Here is a 19,519-nt window from a genome sequence, read left to right as displayed (position 1 = left end):
TCCTCAGCAAACCAGTAACCTAGTTCCAGGCACCCTCATCATCTGGCAGCTACTTAAAAGAACTTGAAATGGCATTGAGCAGGCGTAGAAGACTCACGTTTTCATACCTCGCGGGATGCGGTTAGCAGATAAAAATGCACCCTGATTCCTTCTGCTCCACCAACTATTTAGTTACAGCACCAGGGGAAAACCCACTTGTGAATCAAACAGTTGAGATCATACCATACCGTAATGGCACGTAATAAACACACGCGTGATCCACACATGCGCATGTGAATTTACACAAGTGGAAAAAGTTTAATTCATCAAGGCAACTAACCTGAAAAGGGACGCATGCCGGTGACAACAGAGCTGCTTAAAGTTCCTGGTGTTCAAAATATTTGCAAGTTGTTCAAAAGCATGGTTCAAGCCGGGCGTGGTGGTGTGCGCCTTTAATCCCAGCACTCGGGAGGCAGAGGTAGGAGGATCGCCGCGAGTTCAAGGCCACCCTGAGACTACAGAGTGAATTCCAGGTCAGCCTGGGCTACAGTGAGACCCTACCTCGAAAAGCCAAAAAACAAAAACAAAGACATAGTTCAATAGAACCTTGGCAAGATTTCTGAATTTCTCTTGGCCTTAATTTCTTCATCAGTCACCAGGAATGGCCAAGTAATTATGTACACTGAATGAGTTAATCCAAGTGATGCACTTAGTGCTTTTCCTGGCATACAGTAAGCCTTCAGTCAAGTTTTTCATTACCCGTCTTTTTCGTCAGGTTGGCCTTTGAAGATAGATGCCATTTGTCACTGTTGTTTTCTGGTGCTGGGGACCAAACCCAGGGCCTCTCGTGCGTTAAACAAATGGTCTACTACTTTCCATTTCCAGAGCTACACCCCCAGTCCTGATGTGTGATTCCCCCCCCCATTTTCTGACACTTTTGTATACGTATAAATGCATTTTGATATAAACTTTGAAAAACATTAGTTAAGCGGGGCGTGGTGGCGCACGCCTTTAATCCCAGCACTCGGGAGGCAGAGGTAGGAGGATCGCCGCGAGTTCGAGGCCACCCTGAGACTACAGAGTGAATTCCAGGTCAGCCTGGGCTAGAGTGAGACCCTACCTCAAAAAAAAAAAAATCAAAACAAAAAACAAAAACATTAATTAAAAGTCACTCCAGAGCTGCAGAGATGGCTCAGTTGTCAAGAGCACTTGCCGCTTAAGCACGAAAGCCTGAACCCACCCAAGTTTAACTCCCCAGACTCTGAGTAAAAACCTGGGCGTGATGACACACGTCTGTAACCTTAGTAGAAGGGGTGGGGGAAGAGAGAATCACTAGGGCTTGCTAACTGAGATCGGCAGCTCTGGGTTGAGGAAGCGACCCCATCTCAAGGACGTGCAAATACAACAAAGTACACAAGGCCACCCAAAGTTCCCTCTTCTGGCCTCCAGGTGCGCGCACACACCACACACCATGCATCCTATGCACACACACACACACACGTATACACACATGCTATAAACACATATACTATACACACACATACGTACTGTTACGTTGAAATGGGCTTCCCAATAGGGAGTCACCAAAAGAAAACAGGATGGCTACAGGGAGATATAAGGAAACGGGCCATCCACATCCTTCAAGGAATTGCCCAACCATTAAGGATGCCCCAGGAACAGAGATTTACCGCCCCCTCCTTATCTCTCACCAGGTCACTTCTGGTCTCATCCTAAGATCAAAGATCTCCTGCCCACTTATCTCTCACCTCGTCACTCCGGGTCTCTCCATATGGCTAATGTAAGGAACAGAGATTTACTGCCCTAACAAGAAAATTCCTTCCCTTTCTCACCTTCCCCCAATTGAAAAGCCTATAAAGCCTACTATCTGTGACCCCAACCTCACCTCTCCACTCTTGAGAGTCATTCCTGGCAGCTTCTGTCCCTCCTCACCCCATCCCGAATAAAAACTTCCATCTTGACGGGCATGACAGGGTGGTGCACGCGTGCCTTTAATCCCAGCCCTCGGGAGGCAGAGGTAGGAGGATCTCCATGAGTTCGAGGCCACCCTGAGACTACATGGTGAATTCCAGGTCAGCCCGAGCTAGAGTGAGACCCTACCTCGAAAAACAAAAAACAAACAAACAACAACAAAAAATAAACTTACATCTTTGCCTCAGAGTGGCCTCCGTGGTCCTGGTCACTCCTGAACCTTACACATACTATACACACAGATACATACTATGCACACACATGCACACATGCCACACACACACGCGCATGCATACTTCCCATAATGCACCACACCATACCATATGTACTACAACACTTCCCATAACACACCACACCACACACACACACACATACACTCACACACGAGTTATTCCGATTGTGACAGCTGTCACACTAAATCTGTTCTGTGACACAAATGGCAGATCTCGTCTACCCGTGCAGCGTCGGTGACGGGGTGACTGTCTTAGCTGCTCAGTGACTGTGGTCAGTGTTTCTAGTTCTTTCCATTTGGAATATGCCCGCTAAGGATTTTCATCACTAACTTCTAAGGACACTGACTTTTTCATAACTTCTAGAGTTCTCAGACTGTGGGACGTTTACTGCACTGAAAGGTCAGGGTCTCGATACAAGTCCAAGTTGGGCCACATGGGGTGGCACAGGCCTTTAATCCCCGCACTCGGGAGGCAGAGGTGGGAGGATTGCCGTGAGTTCGAGGCCACCCTGAGACTCCATAGGGAATTCCAGGTCAGCCCGGGCTAGAGTGAGACCTTACCTCGAAAAACCAAAAAAAAAAAAAAAAAAAAAGAAAGTACAAGTTGTCCTGCTTAACAGAATGCCAAGTCCACTCATTCCCATTTTCCTTTTTTCCCTTTTTCCATTTTTAAATCATTCCATGTGGCTTGTTTTTATTTCTCCGGGAACTTAAATTGATTTGGAAACGTGCTACACTTCTCTCCCGGTAACTTGGAGGTACTCATTTTTCTTTTCTTTTTTTTTTCAGAAGAGTGGGAAATCATGGTTTCCACTGAGCTATTCTACCTCGGAACACTGCCTTTCCCCTACTTTGCCTCTGGAAGAGGCCATCTTCCAAAACAAATAGAAAACCTGCCACTTGGAGCTGGAGAGATGGTTTAGCGGCTGAGCGCTTGCCCATGAAGCCTAAGGACCCCGGTTCGAGGCTTGATTCCCCAGGACCATAAGCCAGATGCACAAGGTGGCACATGCATCTGGAGTTTGTTTGCAATGGCTAAACACCCTGGCGCACCCATTCTCTCTCTCTCTACTTGCCTCTCTTTCTCTCTCTCTCCCTCTCAAATAAATAAATAAATAAATAACAGGTAGGGGTAGTTAAGCTGCATTGTTTGCAATGCCTAATGACCCGGATTTGATTCCCTCAGTACCTATGTATATGTAAAACCAGATGCACAAGTGGGTGCACGCATCTGGAGTTTGTTTGAAGTGGCTGGAGGCCCTGGCGTGCCCATTCTATCTTCTTTATCCTCTCTGCTTACAAATAAGTAAATAAAACAAATAAACAAAACAACCCAAGCAGGGCAGAGTATGTAGCTCAGAAGTGCTTGGTTAGCATGAAAAAGGCCCTAGATTTTATCCCCAGCAGAAGCATGGGCAAACCAACCAAGCAAGCAAGCCAACAGAAAAATAAGTAAATGGTTCTATTCTCACAGGATAAACAAAGCAAAATATATAGTGTTCTGGAAAAGGGAAACTTGAAAAATGAGCAAACGAAGCCCCCTTGTGGCCAGAAGTATATTTTATCAGATGCCAAGAAAAAAATCACCAGTCATGCTTGAATGCAAAGGTACTGCGGATAGACTAACATTTCAGAGGAAAATGCAAAGGAGTTCCTCGGGGTAATTTAACTGTAATCTGACTGTGAGTCCTAATTCCAGCTCGTCAAGGCACAAAGGAGCCCTCACGCCACGGAACAGCCTTAGAGAGGTGAAACTGAAAAGCCTGTGGCTTTCGGAGAAGTTTTCCTGCTTTAGAAGAAAGACATGCATGTCCTTGAAATGCTAGAACAGAGACATCCACGCTCAGGTTTCTGGCTTTGAGCGGCCCGTGCAGAGCAGGGGACGCTGTCAGGAGTTCTAACCCTGCCATCCCGTCTGCCTCACTAGTGGACTCCGGGTGGACCTTCGCAACAGGAGTAGGGGAATGGGTGGTCAGTAAGGCCACCTGAGGGTGCGACCGTGAAGGCTGAAAGCCAGAGAGGACATCAAGGCCAAACTGCTTTCAGCCTCTGCCACTGCTTAGCTGCTATTTGGGAAAGTCACCTGGTCGTTCCCTCTCTTTTTCTCTTTCTTTTTCCCTTCCTCCCTCTACTTTTCTCCCTCACCCCACCTCTCCAGCCCAGGGCCAGGCCGTAAATTCTCTGCCGCTAAGCCACACTTCCAGCTCATCACTTAATCTCTTAACGTTTAATTCCACCTTCTTTTATTTTTTTTTTTTAGTATTTTTATTTTATTTATTTATTAGAGATAGAAAGAAAGGAAAAGAGAAAGTGGGCACACCAGGGTCTCTCACCACTGCAAACTAACTCCAGACTCATGCACCGCCTTGTGCTTATGTGGGTCCTGGGGAATCGAGCCTGGGTCCTGAGGCTTTGCAGGCAAGCTCCTTAACCTCCAAGCCATCGCTCCAGCCCTTGCAATGCCTTTTTTAAATTTTTTTTTTTTTTTTTACTTTTTATTTATTTATTTGAGAGCGACAGACACAGAGAGAAAGACAGATAGAGGGAGAGAGAGAGAATGGGCGCGCCAGGGCTTCCAGCCTCTACAAACGAACTCCACATGTGTGCGCCCCCTTGTGCATCTGGCTAACGTGGGACCTGGGGAACCAAGCCTCGAACTGAGGTCCTTAGGCTTCACAGGCAAGCGCTTAACCACTAAGCCATCTCTCCAGCCCATGCAATGCCTTTTGATTAACACCCAAAGCAAGCGGTACGCATTCGTGCCGATCTGGACATGAGTGTGTACTCAAGACGTTTGTGTGGCTAAGGTTTCACAAATCAATACTCACTCTCATTCGACATTAGTGTGCATTTCCACACTCCCCATTCCATTCCATTTCATACTTTTTAATCTACCCATCATTCTGGAAGCCATGGGGTACTAGTTGAAGATCCCAGTGCCTGGGGTGAAATGCCTTCCAGTGATGACTTGTTGGTCGGGAAGGCTTCTGCCTTTGCTCTTGGTGGCCTGTCAAAACCAGACGTTGAGGGTTGGAGAGATGGCTTAGCGGTTAAGCGCTTGCCTGTGAAGCCTAAGGACCCCGGTTCGAGGCTCGGTTCCCCAGGTCCCACGTTAGCCAGATGCACAAGGGGGCACACGTGTCTGGAGTTCGTTTGCAGAGGCTGGAAGCGCTGGCACGCCCGTTCTCTCTCTCTCCCTCTATCTGTCTTTCTCTCTGTGTCTGTCTCTCTCAAATAAGTAAATAAATAAAAATTTAAAAAAAAACACCAGACGTTGAGTCCCTGTTGCTGAAGACACCACATGCTTTGGTTTCAGGAAGTAAAGAAAGCAAGCTGCAACTGATCATCGGGAAGCTTCCTCCCTCCCTACCGGACATCTTTCTTCATTCCAGAAAGTGCTACACAAGCTGCCGGGGCAGAGAAGGCGCTGACAGCCCCGCACAGCTGTGGACCCCGCACACTTCACAAGCGACCACCTGCAAGGCAAGACGCGTCCGCTGGCGTAGTAGCGGCAGGAGGGTTACGGGAGTAACCAACCGCTCGCTGATGGGACCCGAAGCCCGCTCTACAGGAAGGAAACCACGCCAAAGACTGCGAATTTTGCCAAAAAGGCTGTGGCTAAGGACACAGACCCTACAAGATGAGCAGATACTGTGGCTGTGCTAACAGAACAGGACAGTAACTACCTCCCACACGTCTATTTTAGTTCCCATAGACTGGCTCTGCTCTCAGCCTCCCACAACGACATTTCTTTAGGTCATTACAGAGATGTACAGATGGCAAAGCTACCCAGAAATAAGTCACTCGAGTGTGCTCGGCCCTAAACGTGACATCTAAAGAACACCATCCAAGGCTCAGGAAAACTCACAGAAGGGGGGAGGAAGAATGTAAGAGCGGGGGATGAGAAGTGAGGCTGCCTCCTGGATAGAAGCCTGTTACACCCTTGGACTCACAGAAGACAAGGTTCCCAGTTCATGACTGAGCCTGCCCATCTCTCATCACAGAGGAGGAAGGGTCTAGGAGACCCCACATCTCCCAGAGTAAATGGTGGAAACTGATGTTTGCTGGGAGAGGAGAGTCGTGTCCTTTAGACATGACAGACTGGAGGATTTCTCATTCTCCAATAAATTAAGCAAGTGATGCTAATTTAAATCAGTGGGCCAAAAAAAAAAAAAAAAGATAAATAAGGCATGGAAGAAGGATGTGGATCTAATGGGTTAACTGGGAGAGAAGAAAAGTGTTGGGAGTCTGGTGTGGTGGTGCGTGCCTTTAATCCCAGCACTCAGGAGGCAGAAGTAGGTGGATCTCCGTGAGTTCGAGGCCACCCTGAGACTACAGAGTGAATTCCAGGTCAGCCTGGGCTAGAGTGAGACCCTACCTCGAAAAAAAAAAAAAAAAAAGTATTGTATTGGGCTGGAGAGATGGTTTAGCAGTTAAGCGCTTGCCTGTAAAGCCTAAGGACCCCGGTTCGAGGCTCCATTCCCCAGGACCCACGTTAGCCAGATGCACAAGGTGGCACATGTATCTGGAGTTCATTTGCAGTGGCTGGAGGCCCATTCTCTCTTTCTCTCTCTCTGCCTCTTTCTCTACTGTTGCTCTCAAATAAATAAATAAATAAAAAGTTTTAAATGTATTGTGTACATACAGGAAATTGTCAAATGGACATATTGATCCTGACTCAACCTCCAGAGGACCCCTGCTGTGGATGGCAGTATGGAGATGCTCTACACTGAGTCACCCGGGCTCAAATCCCATTTTTAGGAACTTTATGACCTTTGTCAATGACTTAACATTTCTGTGCCTCAAGTCTATTGTAATCCTCATTGGATCCCAAGAGTTGCTGAGAGAAATCATCCCACCACATATGTGATATATTTCAACACTGAGCCTGACTCATAACAGGGGCTCAGTGAACGCTGGCTGCTCTCTCATTACGATCCCTGGAAGCCAAGAGAACAAAACAGCATGAGGCTAAGGGGTCCTTATGTCCGAAAATCAACTCTCAGCAGGAAAACCAATAGCTGACTTTCTTTTATCCTCTGCCCCCTGCTCCAATCACTCCAGGGTTTTCATGCCTTTGAACACATCAAGCTCACAATAGACCCCTCTCCACTGGCTCCAAAGCACTCCTTGATCAGGAATGCTCCTTTCTCTAACAGTCATATGAATGAATCATTTAATCATAACACCCTCACTTTCATTCAGCGCCCCCCCAGGAAAAAAAAAAATCTCAGGGGCTGGGGAAATGGCTTAGTGGTTAAGGCATTTGCCTGCGAAGCCTAGGGACCCCGCCCGGTTCGATTCCCCAGGGCCAATGTAAGCCAGATGCACAAGGGGGCGCATGCGTCTGGAGTTCGTTTGCAGTGGCTGGAGGCCCTGGTGTGCCCATCCTCTCTTTCTCTCTATCTGCCTCTTCCTCTCTCTCTCTCTTAAATAAAATACTTTAAATTAAGAATAAATAAATAATAAATAAAAATAATTAAAAAATAAAATATTTTAAATAAAAAAATATCTCAAACACTCAGCGTATAACTCGCTTCCCTGGCAGAAAGCGCATTGCATTTACTGTCATAACTTGCTGAGCCAACTGCCGGCCTCCCGTGTGACTTCACTGGAAAAGCACTCTCGGAGTTTGACCTAGTTTTTCTGGACTTCACTCCGTGTGGCCTTCCCCTTTGCTTCATTTGATTCACCGAAGTAAATCTGACCCATGAGAATGCCAAGTCCTGGAAGTCCTGGCAGATCCAACCAACCCTAGGGATGACTCTCAGTCACCCTGACACACAGGCCTCCTCGTAAAAGTCCCCTCCTCAGAGAGAGCGTCCTTACCGGCCTGCTCTACATGTCACTCTCCTTCAGACAGAGTCATTTTTTTCTTTGTTGTTTTTTTCTTGGTTCTTCGAGGGAGGGTCTCACTCTAGCCCAGGCTGACCTGGAATTCACTATGGCGTCTCAGGGTGGCCTTGAACTCATGGCGATCCTCCTACCTCTGCCTCCCGAGTGCTGGGATTAAAGGCATGTGCCACCATGCCCGGCTCAGATAGAGTCATTTCCATCCAAGTGCTTTGCAAAACAATACAGCCAGTGCCACTCCATTAACAAAGTGACTGCACTGTCTGCCCCACTGCATGTGGCTTTGGTGAGGACACTTAGCTATCAATGTTTATGGAGTTCTGGGCTGGAGAGATGGCTTAGCGGTGAAGGCGTTTGCCTGCGAAGCCTAAGGGCCAATGTCCAACTCTCCAGATCCCAAGTAAGCCAGGCACACAAAGGTGAGGCAAACGCAACATCACACATACCCACTAGGTGGCGCAAGCATCTGGGGGGTTCCATGGCAGTGGCTGAGGCCCTGGTACACCAATTCTCTCGCTCCCTCTCTCTCTGTCTCTCTCAAATGAAAAAAAAACTTCTTTAAAAAAAGAAAAAAAGGGCTGGAGAGATGGCTTAGCCGTTAAGCACTTGCCTGTGAAGCCTAAGGACCCCGGTTAGAGGCTCGATTCCCCAGGACCCACGTTAGACAGATGCACAAGGGGGCGCACGCATCTGAAATTCGTCTGCAGCGGCTGGAAGACCTGGTGCGCCCATTCTCTCTCTCTCTCTCTGCCTCTTTCTCTGTCTGTTGCTCTCAAATAAATAAATAAAAATAAGCTAAAAAAAAATTTAAAAAAAAAAGAAAAAAAAAGCCAGGCATGGTGGCACATGCTTTTAATCCCAGCACTCAGGAGGCAGAGGTAGAAGGATCACCATGAGTTCAAGGCCACCCTGAGACTACATAGTGAATTCCAGGTCAGCCTGAGTGAGAGTGAGACCCTACCTCAAAATAAATAAATAAATAAGAAAAATATATTTATAGAGTTCCTATAATGTGCCAGACTCTATGCTAGACACTGAGGTTACCACAAGGAAAACACAAGTAAAGTCCCATTACAAATGAAACTTACATTTATCAGTGGAGACAGGCAATAGATTATTGATGTGTCTATATCAGAGCTGTGTGAACTAAGAAAATAAAATCGGGGTCCAGTAACAGAGCACAGAAAAGTGCTGCCTTCTCTAGGGTGCTCAGAGAAGACCTCTTGGAGAATATCATTGGAGTCATAGTAAATCCAGGCTTCCCGGAGGTAGGAACACACCCTCATGTATACAGAAGTCCTCTAACTAAACTCTTATATCTCATAGTCCTAGAAACAAATGAAATCACATCTGCCATAATTTAAACAATGAAAAAACATCTTCTTTGGCAAATGGGCCCAAACAGCTTAGGCTAAGCAGGCGTTTATTGCCCGGCATACCTTGACCACTGCTTGCAAGTTTCCGAGATTCCTTCCATTTTAAAACAATTGCCCTTGTGTTCCTACTGGGATAGTGTGAATATTCTCATAGCCTCATGTGTTTTGAATAGCTGGTCCTGAGCTGATAGGCCCTGGGGAGGTGGGACCTTGCTGGAGGAGATGTTGCTGGAGGAGGTGTTGCTGGAGGAGATGTTGCTGGAGGAGGTGTTGCTGGAGGAGATGTTGCTGGAGGAGGTGTTGCTGGAGGAGGTGTTGCTGGAGGAGGTGTTGCTGGAGGAGGTGTAGCAGGGAGTGGACCTTGAGGTCTGTTCACCTAGCTTGCTGGTGCTAACCTAGCTCTCTCAGACCACTTCTGCCTGCATGGGACAGCTTCTTGGTCTGCCATGCCTTGTCCTGTCCTAATAAAATGTCCCCCTCAAAGCCGTGAGCCCGAAATAAACCCACTCCTATGAGCTGCTTCCAGTCAGGTCCCAGCAACAAGAGGCCACCTACTCAGCGGAAGTTTTATGTGACCCTGACAGTCCCACACCCTAACTGCTGGGTTGAAGTGCAATAATGGCTCCTTCACTCTCAAAGACACCCCAAATTCCCATATCATACCAACTTTAAAGCCAAAATTACGCTTCTCAATCAAAGAGAAGGAAAGGGGCCAGGCGTGGTGGCACACGCCTTTAATCCCAGCACTTGGGAGGCAGAAGTAGGAGGATCACCGCAAGTTTGAGGCCACCCTGAGACTACATAGTGAATTCCAGGTCAGCCTGGTCTAGAGCAAGACCCTACCTCGAAAAACCAAAAAAAGAGAGAAGGAAAGGGTTCCCTCTCCAATGTCAATCCTCCACCTCGTCTAGGCTGCAGCAAACTGATCCAAGAGGAAAGAACACTATGGTTTGGCCATCTGTCCAGATCTAGGTGTATGAGACCAGAGAACATTAGCGAGAGTATGACCCTCACATCCCAGGAGACTGGGAACTCACAGGAACTGAGAGATAAGCAAGTGAAGTCACCCCTCCCTGTGGCTTTGCTCTTCAGGAGCCTGAAGCCCCGGAGAGATTTTACTGAAGTTTACAAACCTTAAACTGCAGTCTCCTGGTCTGAATTTTATCCAAAACCTTCAAAGCACAGAGGAAATTTTTTTTAAAGAAAAAAATAGATAAATTAATAAAACAGATAATAAATAATAAAATAATCAAAGAGAGCCAGTGTCAAATACCACATCCATCAAAGCGAGAAGTTGCGTGTTCACTGGACTAGATCTGGGCCCTCAGGGAATGAAGGAAGAGTAAAGGAAGGGGCCCTTGCCCTCATGCTATTCCTTTTCTTCCTAAGAGAAGCACTGTTATAGCAAGGCTGGGTGATGGGTGATATGACCAAGCTGCTGGAGGGACGCCACAGCTCCTGCCTGAGTCTGTTTCAGAAACAAAGTCTAAGGCTTGCTTTTTTCCATCACATTTTAATGATTCTTAAAATCCAGTTGAGGGCTGGAGGGATGGCTTAGTGGTTTAAGGCATTTGCCTGCAAGCCAAAGGACCCGGTTAGATTCCCCAGGACCCACATAAGTCAGATGCACAAGAGGGCACACACATCTGGAGTCCATTTGCAGTGGCTGGAGGCCCTGGCAGCCCATTCTCTCCCCCTCTCTCCCTCTTTGTCTGTCAAATAAATAAATAAAAATAAAGTATTTTTTTAAATTCAATTGCCAGGTTTTTTCCCCCTTTTTTGAGGTAGGGTCTCACTGTAGCCCAGGCTGACCAGGAATTCACTATGTAGTCTCAGTGAGGCTTCAAACTCAAGGCGATCCTCCTACCTCTGCCTCCCAAGTGCTGGAGGTATGTGCCACCATGGAGGAGGTGTGTGCCACCATGCCTGGCTGATGGGTATATTTAATAACAGTAAACTGGAAGAAGATGTGAAGAAGTTGATGATTCACCTTGAGACCAAAAGCTGAGCCCAAAGCAGGAGAGATGGCTTAGCAGTTAAGGCACTTGCCTGCAAAGCCAAAGGACCTACGTTCAATTCTCTAGGACCCATGTAAGCCAGATGCATAAAGTGGTACATGTGTCTAGAGTTTGTCTGCAGTGGAAGGAGACCCTAGTGTACTCATTCTCTCTCTCTCTCTTTCTCTTTCAAATAAATAAATAAATAAAGCTGAGCCCAGTGTGGGGCTTTGAGTCTCGTTGTAATATGACCTAAGCACAACTACGTAAGAATGGTTGTGAGAAACCCTTAGCTGGAACTTGAACCAAAATCATGGACTCTTTAGCCAACAGAGAGGCTACACCCACCTAAATCTCTCTTAATTTATAATGCTTATCCCATTGAACCTATGCTGACCTCAGTGTCCTTTGGGGAATCTGTTTTCCTTTTTCAGAAGGCAGCTAGAATGAGGAGACAAACCACCCCTCACACACCAGCCAAGGGTGCGGGTGAAACCACAGAGGAGCCGGCAAGGTGAGCAAGAATGCTGCTCCCATGGTGAGCCTGACAACCAGCACCAGGGTGATGGAGACACGAAGGACACTCAAATCACAGCAAAGCAGAAATCCAGAACCTGCTGAGAGCCCAACACTAAAGTACACTTCAAACACACCCACCACGGCTCAGGGAATTTTGCAAAAGAGGGGGAGGAAAGATTTTAGGAGCCATGGGGTGGAAGGGAAGGTCCAGAGGCACTGCCTGCTCCCACAGTGACTGAAGCTCTCTCATCTCATAAACCACAAGAGTAGAGTGAATACCAGGGATCCCACCGAGGACGGCCCTCAGGAGAAGGGGGCAGGGAGGATGGAAATGATGGTACTAACATATAATGTATCCATCCAACTTTCTTTGCTGTTTTATATTTATATTTATTTATTTGAGAGAGGGAAAGAGGTGCAGAGAGAGAGAGAGGGAGAATGGGCGCCTCAGGGCTTCTAGCCATTGCAAACAAACTCCAGACGCATACGCCACCTTGTGCATCCGGCTGACATGGGTACTGGGGAATTGAACCGAGGTCCTTTAGCTTTGCAGGCAAGAGCCTTAACTGCTAAGCCATCTCTCCGGCCCTCCATACAACGTTCTACAAAAGAAAAATAATTAAAAAAAAAAAAGAATGGTCCTGAGAGATGAGCATGTTGTGGTGGTCTGAGTCAGATATGTCCCATAAACTCATGTGTTCTCAATACTTGATCCCTAGCTGGTGGCAGTTTGGCAGGCGGAGGCTTGCTGGAGGAGGTGTGTTTCTGGAGATGGGCTTAGGGGTGTTAGAGCCAGCTCCCCTTGGCAGGAGTTTGGCTCACTCTCCTGCTGTTTGCCACCTGCCGGGGCAGAGGTGACGTCCGGCCTCTGCTCATGCCAGGCTTTCCGCTGCCATCATGAGCCTTCCCCTGGAGACTGTGAGCCAAAATGGAAACACTGTCCTCCCATCAGCTCCTCTGGTCGGGTGCTTTGTGCCAGCCGTGAGAAGGTGAACTGCAATCCACGTACCCTGCCCCAACCAGCAGCCCACAGACCTCATTCGACCCATGGACCATAATGTGCAAGTTTCTGATCTGGAATGTTTTCATGTTCTCGGCTGTCCCACACATGATGAGCCGTTAAACAGCTCTGGCTCTCTGGCATGGAGTGAATGTGACAGTAACCACAACAAAGTGTCCCTCCATGCTTGCAAACTTTCCACAAAAGGGGAGACGCCGCCTCCACCCGGGTCTGTGAAATCTCTTCTGCATCTCCCTGCACAGCCTACATTCTTGGACCTTCCTTAGAATTCATCATTATTTGTCATCCTGTGCGGTGAAAACCAGGCCGACATGGTCAAAAAAATATATATATATATTAAAAAAAAGGGCTGGAGAGATGGCTTAGCGGTTAAGTGCTTGCCTGTGAAGCCTAAGGACCCCGGTTCGAGGCTCGGTTCCCCAGGTCCCACGTTAGCCAGATGCACAAGGGGGCGCACGCGTCTGGAGTTCGTTTGCAGAGGCTGGAAGCCCTGGCGCGCCCATTCTCTCTCTCTCCCTCTCTCTCTCTCTCTCTCTCTCTGTCAAATAAAAATAAATAAATAAATACTTTTTTAAAAAAAAGAAAGCATATGTTAAAACCAGGAAAATCTATTAAACAAAAGCTTCAGGGCGCTTAAGCGTAAATGGCATCCATGAGCCGGAAGTGCTGTCGTGGGGGGCCACGTGTCTAAGGCGTCAGGAGGCTCCTGCACGCTTGCCCCCTTGTGCAGGCAGCAAAGTCAGGCAGCATATGCCACCTCAGCTGAACCCCACATCAGGAGAGGAAGCAAAATGGAGAGCCCTCTCCCCCTCCAGCCACGAGACATGTACCTCTGAGCACTTAAGAACTAACCCTGGGGTGGGGGATGGGGTGGAGAGATGGTTCGATTCCCCAGGACCCACGTAAGTCAGATGCACAAGGTGGCGCATGCATCTGGAGTTCATCTGCAGTGGCTGGAAGCCCTGGTATGCCCATTCTCTCTTTCTTTCTCAAACAAATAAATAAAGTATTTTTTTTAAAAAAAGGACTGACCCTGGAGAGATGACTCAGCAGTTAAAGGTGCTTGCTTGCAAAGCCTGATGGCCTGGGTTCCATTCCCCAGTACCCATGTAAAGCCCGATGTACAAAGTGGTGCATGACTCTGGAGTTTGTCTGCAGTGGCAGGAGGACCTGGTGCATCCATACACACACACACACACTCACTCACTCACTCTGTCTCTCTTTCTCTCTCTCTCCCTTTCTCTCTCCCTCTTTCCCTCTCTCAAATAACTAAATAATAAATTATACTGTCACATAACCATGCCCTATTTTTTTCCCAGACTACAGAGGTCAACTTTTTTTGAGTAATAATGAGTAATATTGAGTGCTAATCCTTTTAGGTACTATGTGAAAGCTTTATATCATCTTATCAATTAACCCTCATAACTCTGCTTTCTTCCCCCATCCAAATGACAGCAAAGTTCCCAAGGTCACATAGCTCACAGCGTGGACAGCGAGGACATCTAGACTTGTTTGCTGCAAAGTCCACTCTCTTAGCCATCATGTGACCAGCTTAACAGGAACTGCGTGTCAACACTTGGAAGGGCTGCGCCTCAGCAAGGACGCTATGGGTTCTGTCGCAGACAGGTCACATTGCTGGCAGAACTCACCTGACCAAGAGCAGCTTGTGGGGAGAAAAGGGTTTATTTTGGCTTACAGACTAAAGGGGGAAGATCCATGATGGCAGGGAAAATGATGGCATGAACAGAGAGTGGACATCCTCCCTTGGCCAACATCAGGTGGACAACAGCAACAGGAGAGTGTGCCAAACACTGGCAAGGGGACACTGGCTATGACACCCATAAGCCCACCCCCAACAATACACTCTCTCCAGGAGGTGTTAATTCCCACATCTCCTTCAGCTGGGAACCCAGCATTCAGACCACCTAGATTTATGGGGGACGCCTGAGTCAAACCGCGTGGCTCCAGAAATGCAGAAATCATCTTCCAGCAGATCCCAGCAGCACGTTCTGGTGACGATTAATATTTATTCAAGCGCTGGGGGCGTGAGGCTGCGGAGATGGCTCGGTGGACAAAAGAACTTGCTCCACAAACCTAAGCACTTGATCTCCAGACCCTACAAAACCGCGGGGAGCCATGGTAGAGTTCTGAAATGCCAGCAAGCCGTGAGGTGGAGACAGGAGAATTTTCTAGAAGCACACAGATGAAATGGAAAATGTGGCAGTGAACAGCAAGAAGCAAGAAACGTCTCAAAATGAGAAGGAAGGAGAAGACTGACCCCTAAAAGTTGTCCTCTGACATCCACATGCACGCGTGCACCAATAACAATAATAACAAAATTAAATTAAATTTCAATGGAGGCACGTCAAGTATCTATAATAATATAAGTGAAAAATCTGTTTTGTACTCCTACAAAACCAGAGATCCAGAGACACAGAGGCTCCCAAGACCTCATCACTGAAGCAGACCTAGAGTGAACCCAACATGGCTCAGGGAAATTCATAGAAGAGGGGGCGGAAAGATTGTTAGAGACACATGTTGGAACCTAACTGATGGCTACCCCCACAATGCACGACCCACCTTCCCCAACGAGAGGGTCCCTGCGGGGGAGGGGGGAGGACAGGGAGGAGGCTAACGATGGCACCAACGTGGCTGTATACACACTGTGTACATAGCTAATTAAAAAAAAGCATGGAGACATGCCAAGTATACATAACAATGTAAGTGAAAAGCCTGTTTTGGGCGCCCCGGAGTGCTCCTGTCCCATAGAGCCACACGTCACTTACTGACCTGCAGGATTCTGTTGGCTGTTATGACGGGCGCTTCGGAATTGACAGATCTAACGGTCACAGAGAGAGTTCGGGGCAGACTCTGCTTCCCCAGCTCTGGGCAGCTTGCCGCAATGGTGAGACTGTCCAGCAGCTCCTGGCTGTCACCATGGACGTAGCGAATCAGCTTGCTTTCCACCTACGACCGGAAGCAACAAGACCACCAGCTGGATAAAACATGGCCCAAAAGCTACGAATAAGGGCTGGAGAGATGGCGTAGTCATTAAGGCGCTTGTCTGTGAAGCCTAAGGACCCAGGTTCGGTTCCCCAATGCCCACATAAGCCAGATGCATAAAGTGGCGCATTTGTCTATGTAGTCTCAGGGTGGCCTCCAGCTCGCGGCAATCCTCCTGCCTCTCCCTCCTGAGTACTGTCTTTCCCTACCTTCCTCATCCCTCACCTAGGAAAAAGATTCCACGAGAAACAGAAACCATTGCCTGTCCCTTTTACCTACATCTAGCAGCCCTATCCCTCACCAGGCAGTGACAAGCTACTTCTTGAATGAATGAAAGCCAAATATGGGCGGTGACTCCCCATCCAATCTTTAAAGGCTATATCCACAAGGTCCCAGGGACTCATGGCACTTTAAGTCAAAAGGACAAGGTCTCCTAACCTGGAGACTTCAGAGTTCAGTCAGAAAGAGACAGTGTGGGGCTGGAGAGGTGACTAAATAGTTAAGGCACTTGACTGCATAGACTAATGACCTTGGTTCGATTCCCCACGACTCACATAAAGCCAGATGCACGAAGTGGTGCATGCACCTGGAGTTTGTTTGCGGCAGCTGGAGGCCCTGGAACACTTGTCTTTCTGTCTTCTTCTATCTTTCTCTGCTTGCAAACAAATAAATAAAAATAAAAAGTGTTTTTTTTTTTTTTTTTAATAAAGAAAAGGAAAGACAGAGACAGAGTGAAGGAGTCAACTTGGCAAGCAGTGACCTGAGACCTCCGTCAGTCCGCTTGCTCGGGCACGGCGGTGCACGCCTTTAATGCCAGCACTTGGGAGGTAAGGTAGGCGGATCCCTGTGAGTTCAGAGTGAATTCCAGGTTAGTCTGAGCCAGAGCAAGATCCTGCCTCAAAAGCCTTAAAAAGGCTACTAGAGTCTTCTGACAGGTTGACCTAGAGAGATAGCTCAAAAGTTCCCATCATCCCCAAAAGTTCATGGATCTTAAAGAGCCGCCTTCCCCTGCCCCCCACCCACCTTTTGGTACAACACACTCAAAATCCATTAAACGACACTCATTACCTGTTTCCTGGCAAATTTCACCAGCTTCGCTCCTGGAAAAGTCGAGCTTTCAACATGACCGTGCTTTGGGGACTCGAGTAAAACAAACTCACAGTCAAGACCGTCAAAATGTCTGCTGGGAATTTTGAGGTCGTCTTCCAGCAGCACCACAGAGCCACCTTCCTGAACTGTGACATTCTTCACTTCGAGAGGAATCCACCTGGGGACGATATCCAACAGCACTTCCACTCCACTCACAACCTGGGAGTCCTTGGTCACGTGCAGGGAAAATCGGTCCCCGGCTTGGCCAGGCGCGGTCTGCACATACAGGACGCGGCCAGCGTCCACGTCCTGCAGCGTGAACCTCCCGAGGGGCTTCTCCTCCTCCTCCGCGCCCACGCTGCCTTCCCCGGGCGTTGACGTCCGCAAGTGGCCGTGCGCTGGCGGGGTTCGGACTACGAACACTGCCCCAGGGGGAAGACTGTCTTCACTCCCGGCCTTTGGTTCACGCACACAACACAGACACACACACACGTGAAACAGCAAATTAATAATCGCTGGAGGTAAGACTATGAACCAAATTGTCTTCTATTGCTCTCCGCGAGTGGCTCCAGTGTTAATAGGCAGTTTAAGGCTGAGTCTGATCTAATGTTTATGCCACTAATTTTGGACGTCACCTCTGGTCACAGAGCAGAGGACTTGTCAACAGCACCCGAGTAGTTATGAATGCATTCACAAGGCACCATACACACACTGTAGCAAAAAGCCCCGGTGGTGCACGCCTTTAATCCCAGCACCCAGGAGGCAGAGGTAGGAGGATCGCCGTGAGTTCGAGGCCACCCTGAGACTCCATAGTGAATTCCAGGTCAGCCTGGGCTAGAGTGAGACCCTACCTCGAAAAACAAAAACAAAAAGGTTATAAGGGGCTGAAGAGAGGGCTTAGCGGTTAAGGCGCATGCCTGTGAAGCCCAAGGACCCAAGTTCGATTCTCCAGGTCCCACGTAAGCCAGATGCACATGGTTGGTGCATGCCAGCCCTGGCCTGCCCATTGTCTCTCTCTCTCTTTCTCTCTCTCTCCCCCACATCTCTCTCTGACTTAAATAAATAAATAAAAATAAAATCTTTTTTTTAAAAAAAGGTTATAAGGAAAACAACAAAAGATCTGGAACTGGAATGGCAGAGGAAAGAAATGTTGAATCATTAAAATTATATGCCTTTAGAGGAAAAGGTTTTTTTCCTCTTTATTTTCACTAACACTATATTTTCTATATATTTTTAAATGTATTGATTCAGCAAAATCCATTTCAAAATTATGAAGGCAACTGGTTTACAGTCAGTAGAGCAAACATGCCCCCTTGTGGTGAAATGTACGAATTGGGAAAAATGCTGGTATTCCCTCCGCTTCATTAGTCAAAACTCATTTAGTAAACTGATTCGTTTAAACCCGCGTCTAGTTGATATTATTGGTTTCACTTTAGTAAACATTTTCGGGTCCTGAAGGTACATGCGGGACAGCCTGTGTCTGCGGCCAAATGTCATCAAATACAGCTTTTGCGTTCGACCGTCTCTGGAGTTCCCATAAAAAGAACTGCCTGCCAGGGCTGGAGATGTGGCTCAGAGGTTAAGGTGCTTGCCTGCAAAGCCAACAGATCTAGGTTCGATTCTCTAGTACCCAAGTAAAACCAGATGCACAATGGTACGTGCATTTGGAGCTCATTCGCAGTGGCTGGACGCCAATGGCGTGCCCATTCTCTCTCTCTCTCTCAAATAAAGAAATAAAAATAAAATATTATTTAAAAAAATAAAAAGAATGGCCCCGCCAAACTGTGATCCGCAAGGCTGTGCCTCCCGGAAGCTTTCTTCGGACTTCTGCTTGCAAGGTGGCTGTGGCCTCAACCTTGCATTGCTCTGGTCTAAGCCAGTTTCTGCTGTCCGTTCAGGAAACTAAACAAGACCACGTCCATCAGTAAAGCAATAAACTGTGTCACCCTGCTGTTTTGTGAATCCTTACATTTGAGTTTCTGTTTCTTCACGTGGCTGTAACCCAGGAAATACTGCTAGCGTTTCTATTAGCAATAGCTATCATCGAAGATTTCGTAATTTGCCACAAGATATACATCCTTTCCTCATCCCCAGTTCATATTACACTAAACTTAGACATGCATGTGAATGCATGTGTGAACAGAGCTTTAAAACACAGTGGAGCATTCAAATTATACACATTACGGGGCTGGAGAGACAGCTTAGTGGCTAAAGCGCTTGCCTGCAGTGCCAAAAATACCAGGTTCGGGTCCCCAGGACCCAAGTAAGCCAGATGCACAGGGTGACTCATGCATCTGGAGTTTGTTTGCAGCGGCTGAAGGCCCTGGCGTGCACATTCTATCTATCTATCTGCCTCTTCCTCTCTCTCCAATAAATAAAATAAATATTTCTTTGTCAAAAATTACACACATTGCATACAAACATTAAAATCACTTCCAAGAGATACATCGACACAGAAAAC

The 19,519-nt window shown here is 47.5% G+C and overlaps 1 protein-coding gene across 1 annotated transcript in view; it reads right to left on the bottom strand.

Annotated features, from left to right (window-relative positions):
- LOC101614128 (chondroitin sulfate proteoglycan 4-like) overlaps positions 1-19,519 on the bottom strand; it is a 62,215-nt gene that overhangs the window by 27,412 nt on the left and 15,284 nt on the right. The window contains exons 4-5 of the mRNA XM_045138989.1: positions 17,038-17,514; positions 15,757-15,933 (exon numbers count right to left, since the gene is read on the bottom strand). Coding sequence (XP_044994924.1) covers positions 15,757-15,933; positions 17,038-17,514 — 654 coding nt within the window. The remainder of the gene's footprint in view (positions 1-15,756; positions 15,934-17,037; positions 17,515-19,519) is intronic.

This window comes from Jaculus jaculus, chromosome 20 (genome assembly GCF_020740685.1).
Source record: "Jaculus jaculus isolate mJacJac1 chromosome 20, mJacJac1.mat.Y.cur, whole genome shotgun sequence".
NCBI classification, from domain to species: domain Eukaryota; kingdom Metazoa; phylum Chordata; class Mammalia; order Rodentia; family Dipodidae; genus Jaculus; species Jaculus jaculus.
This window is presented reverse-complemented; position numbering and strand designations above follow the sequence as displayed.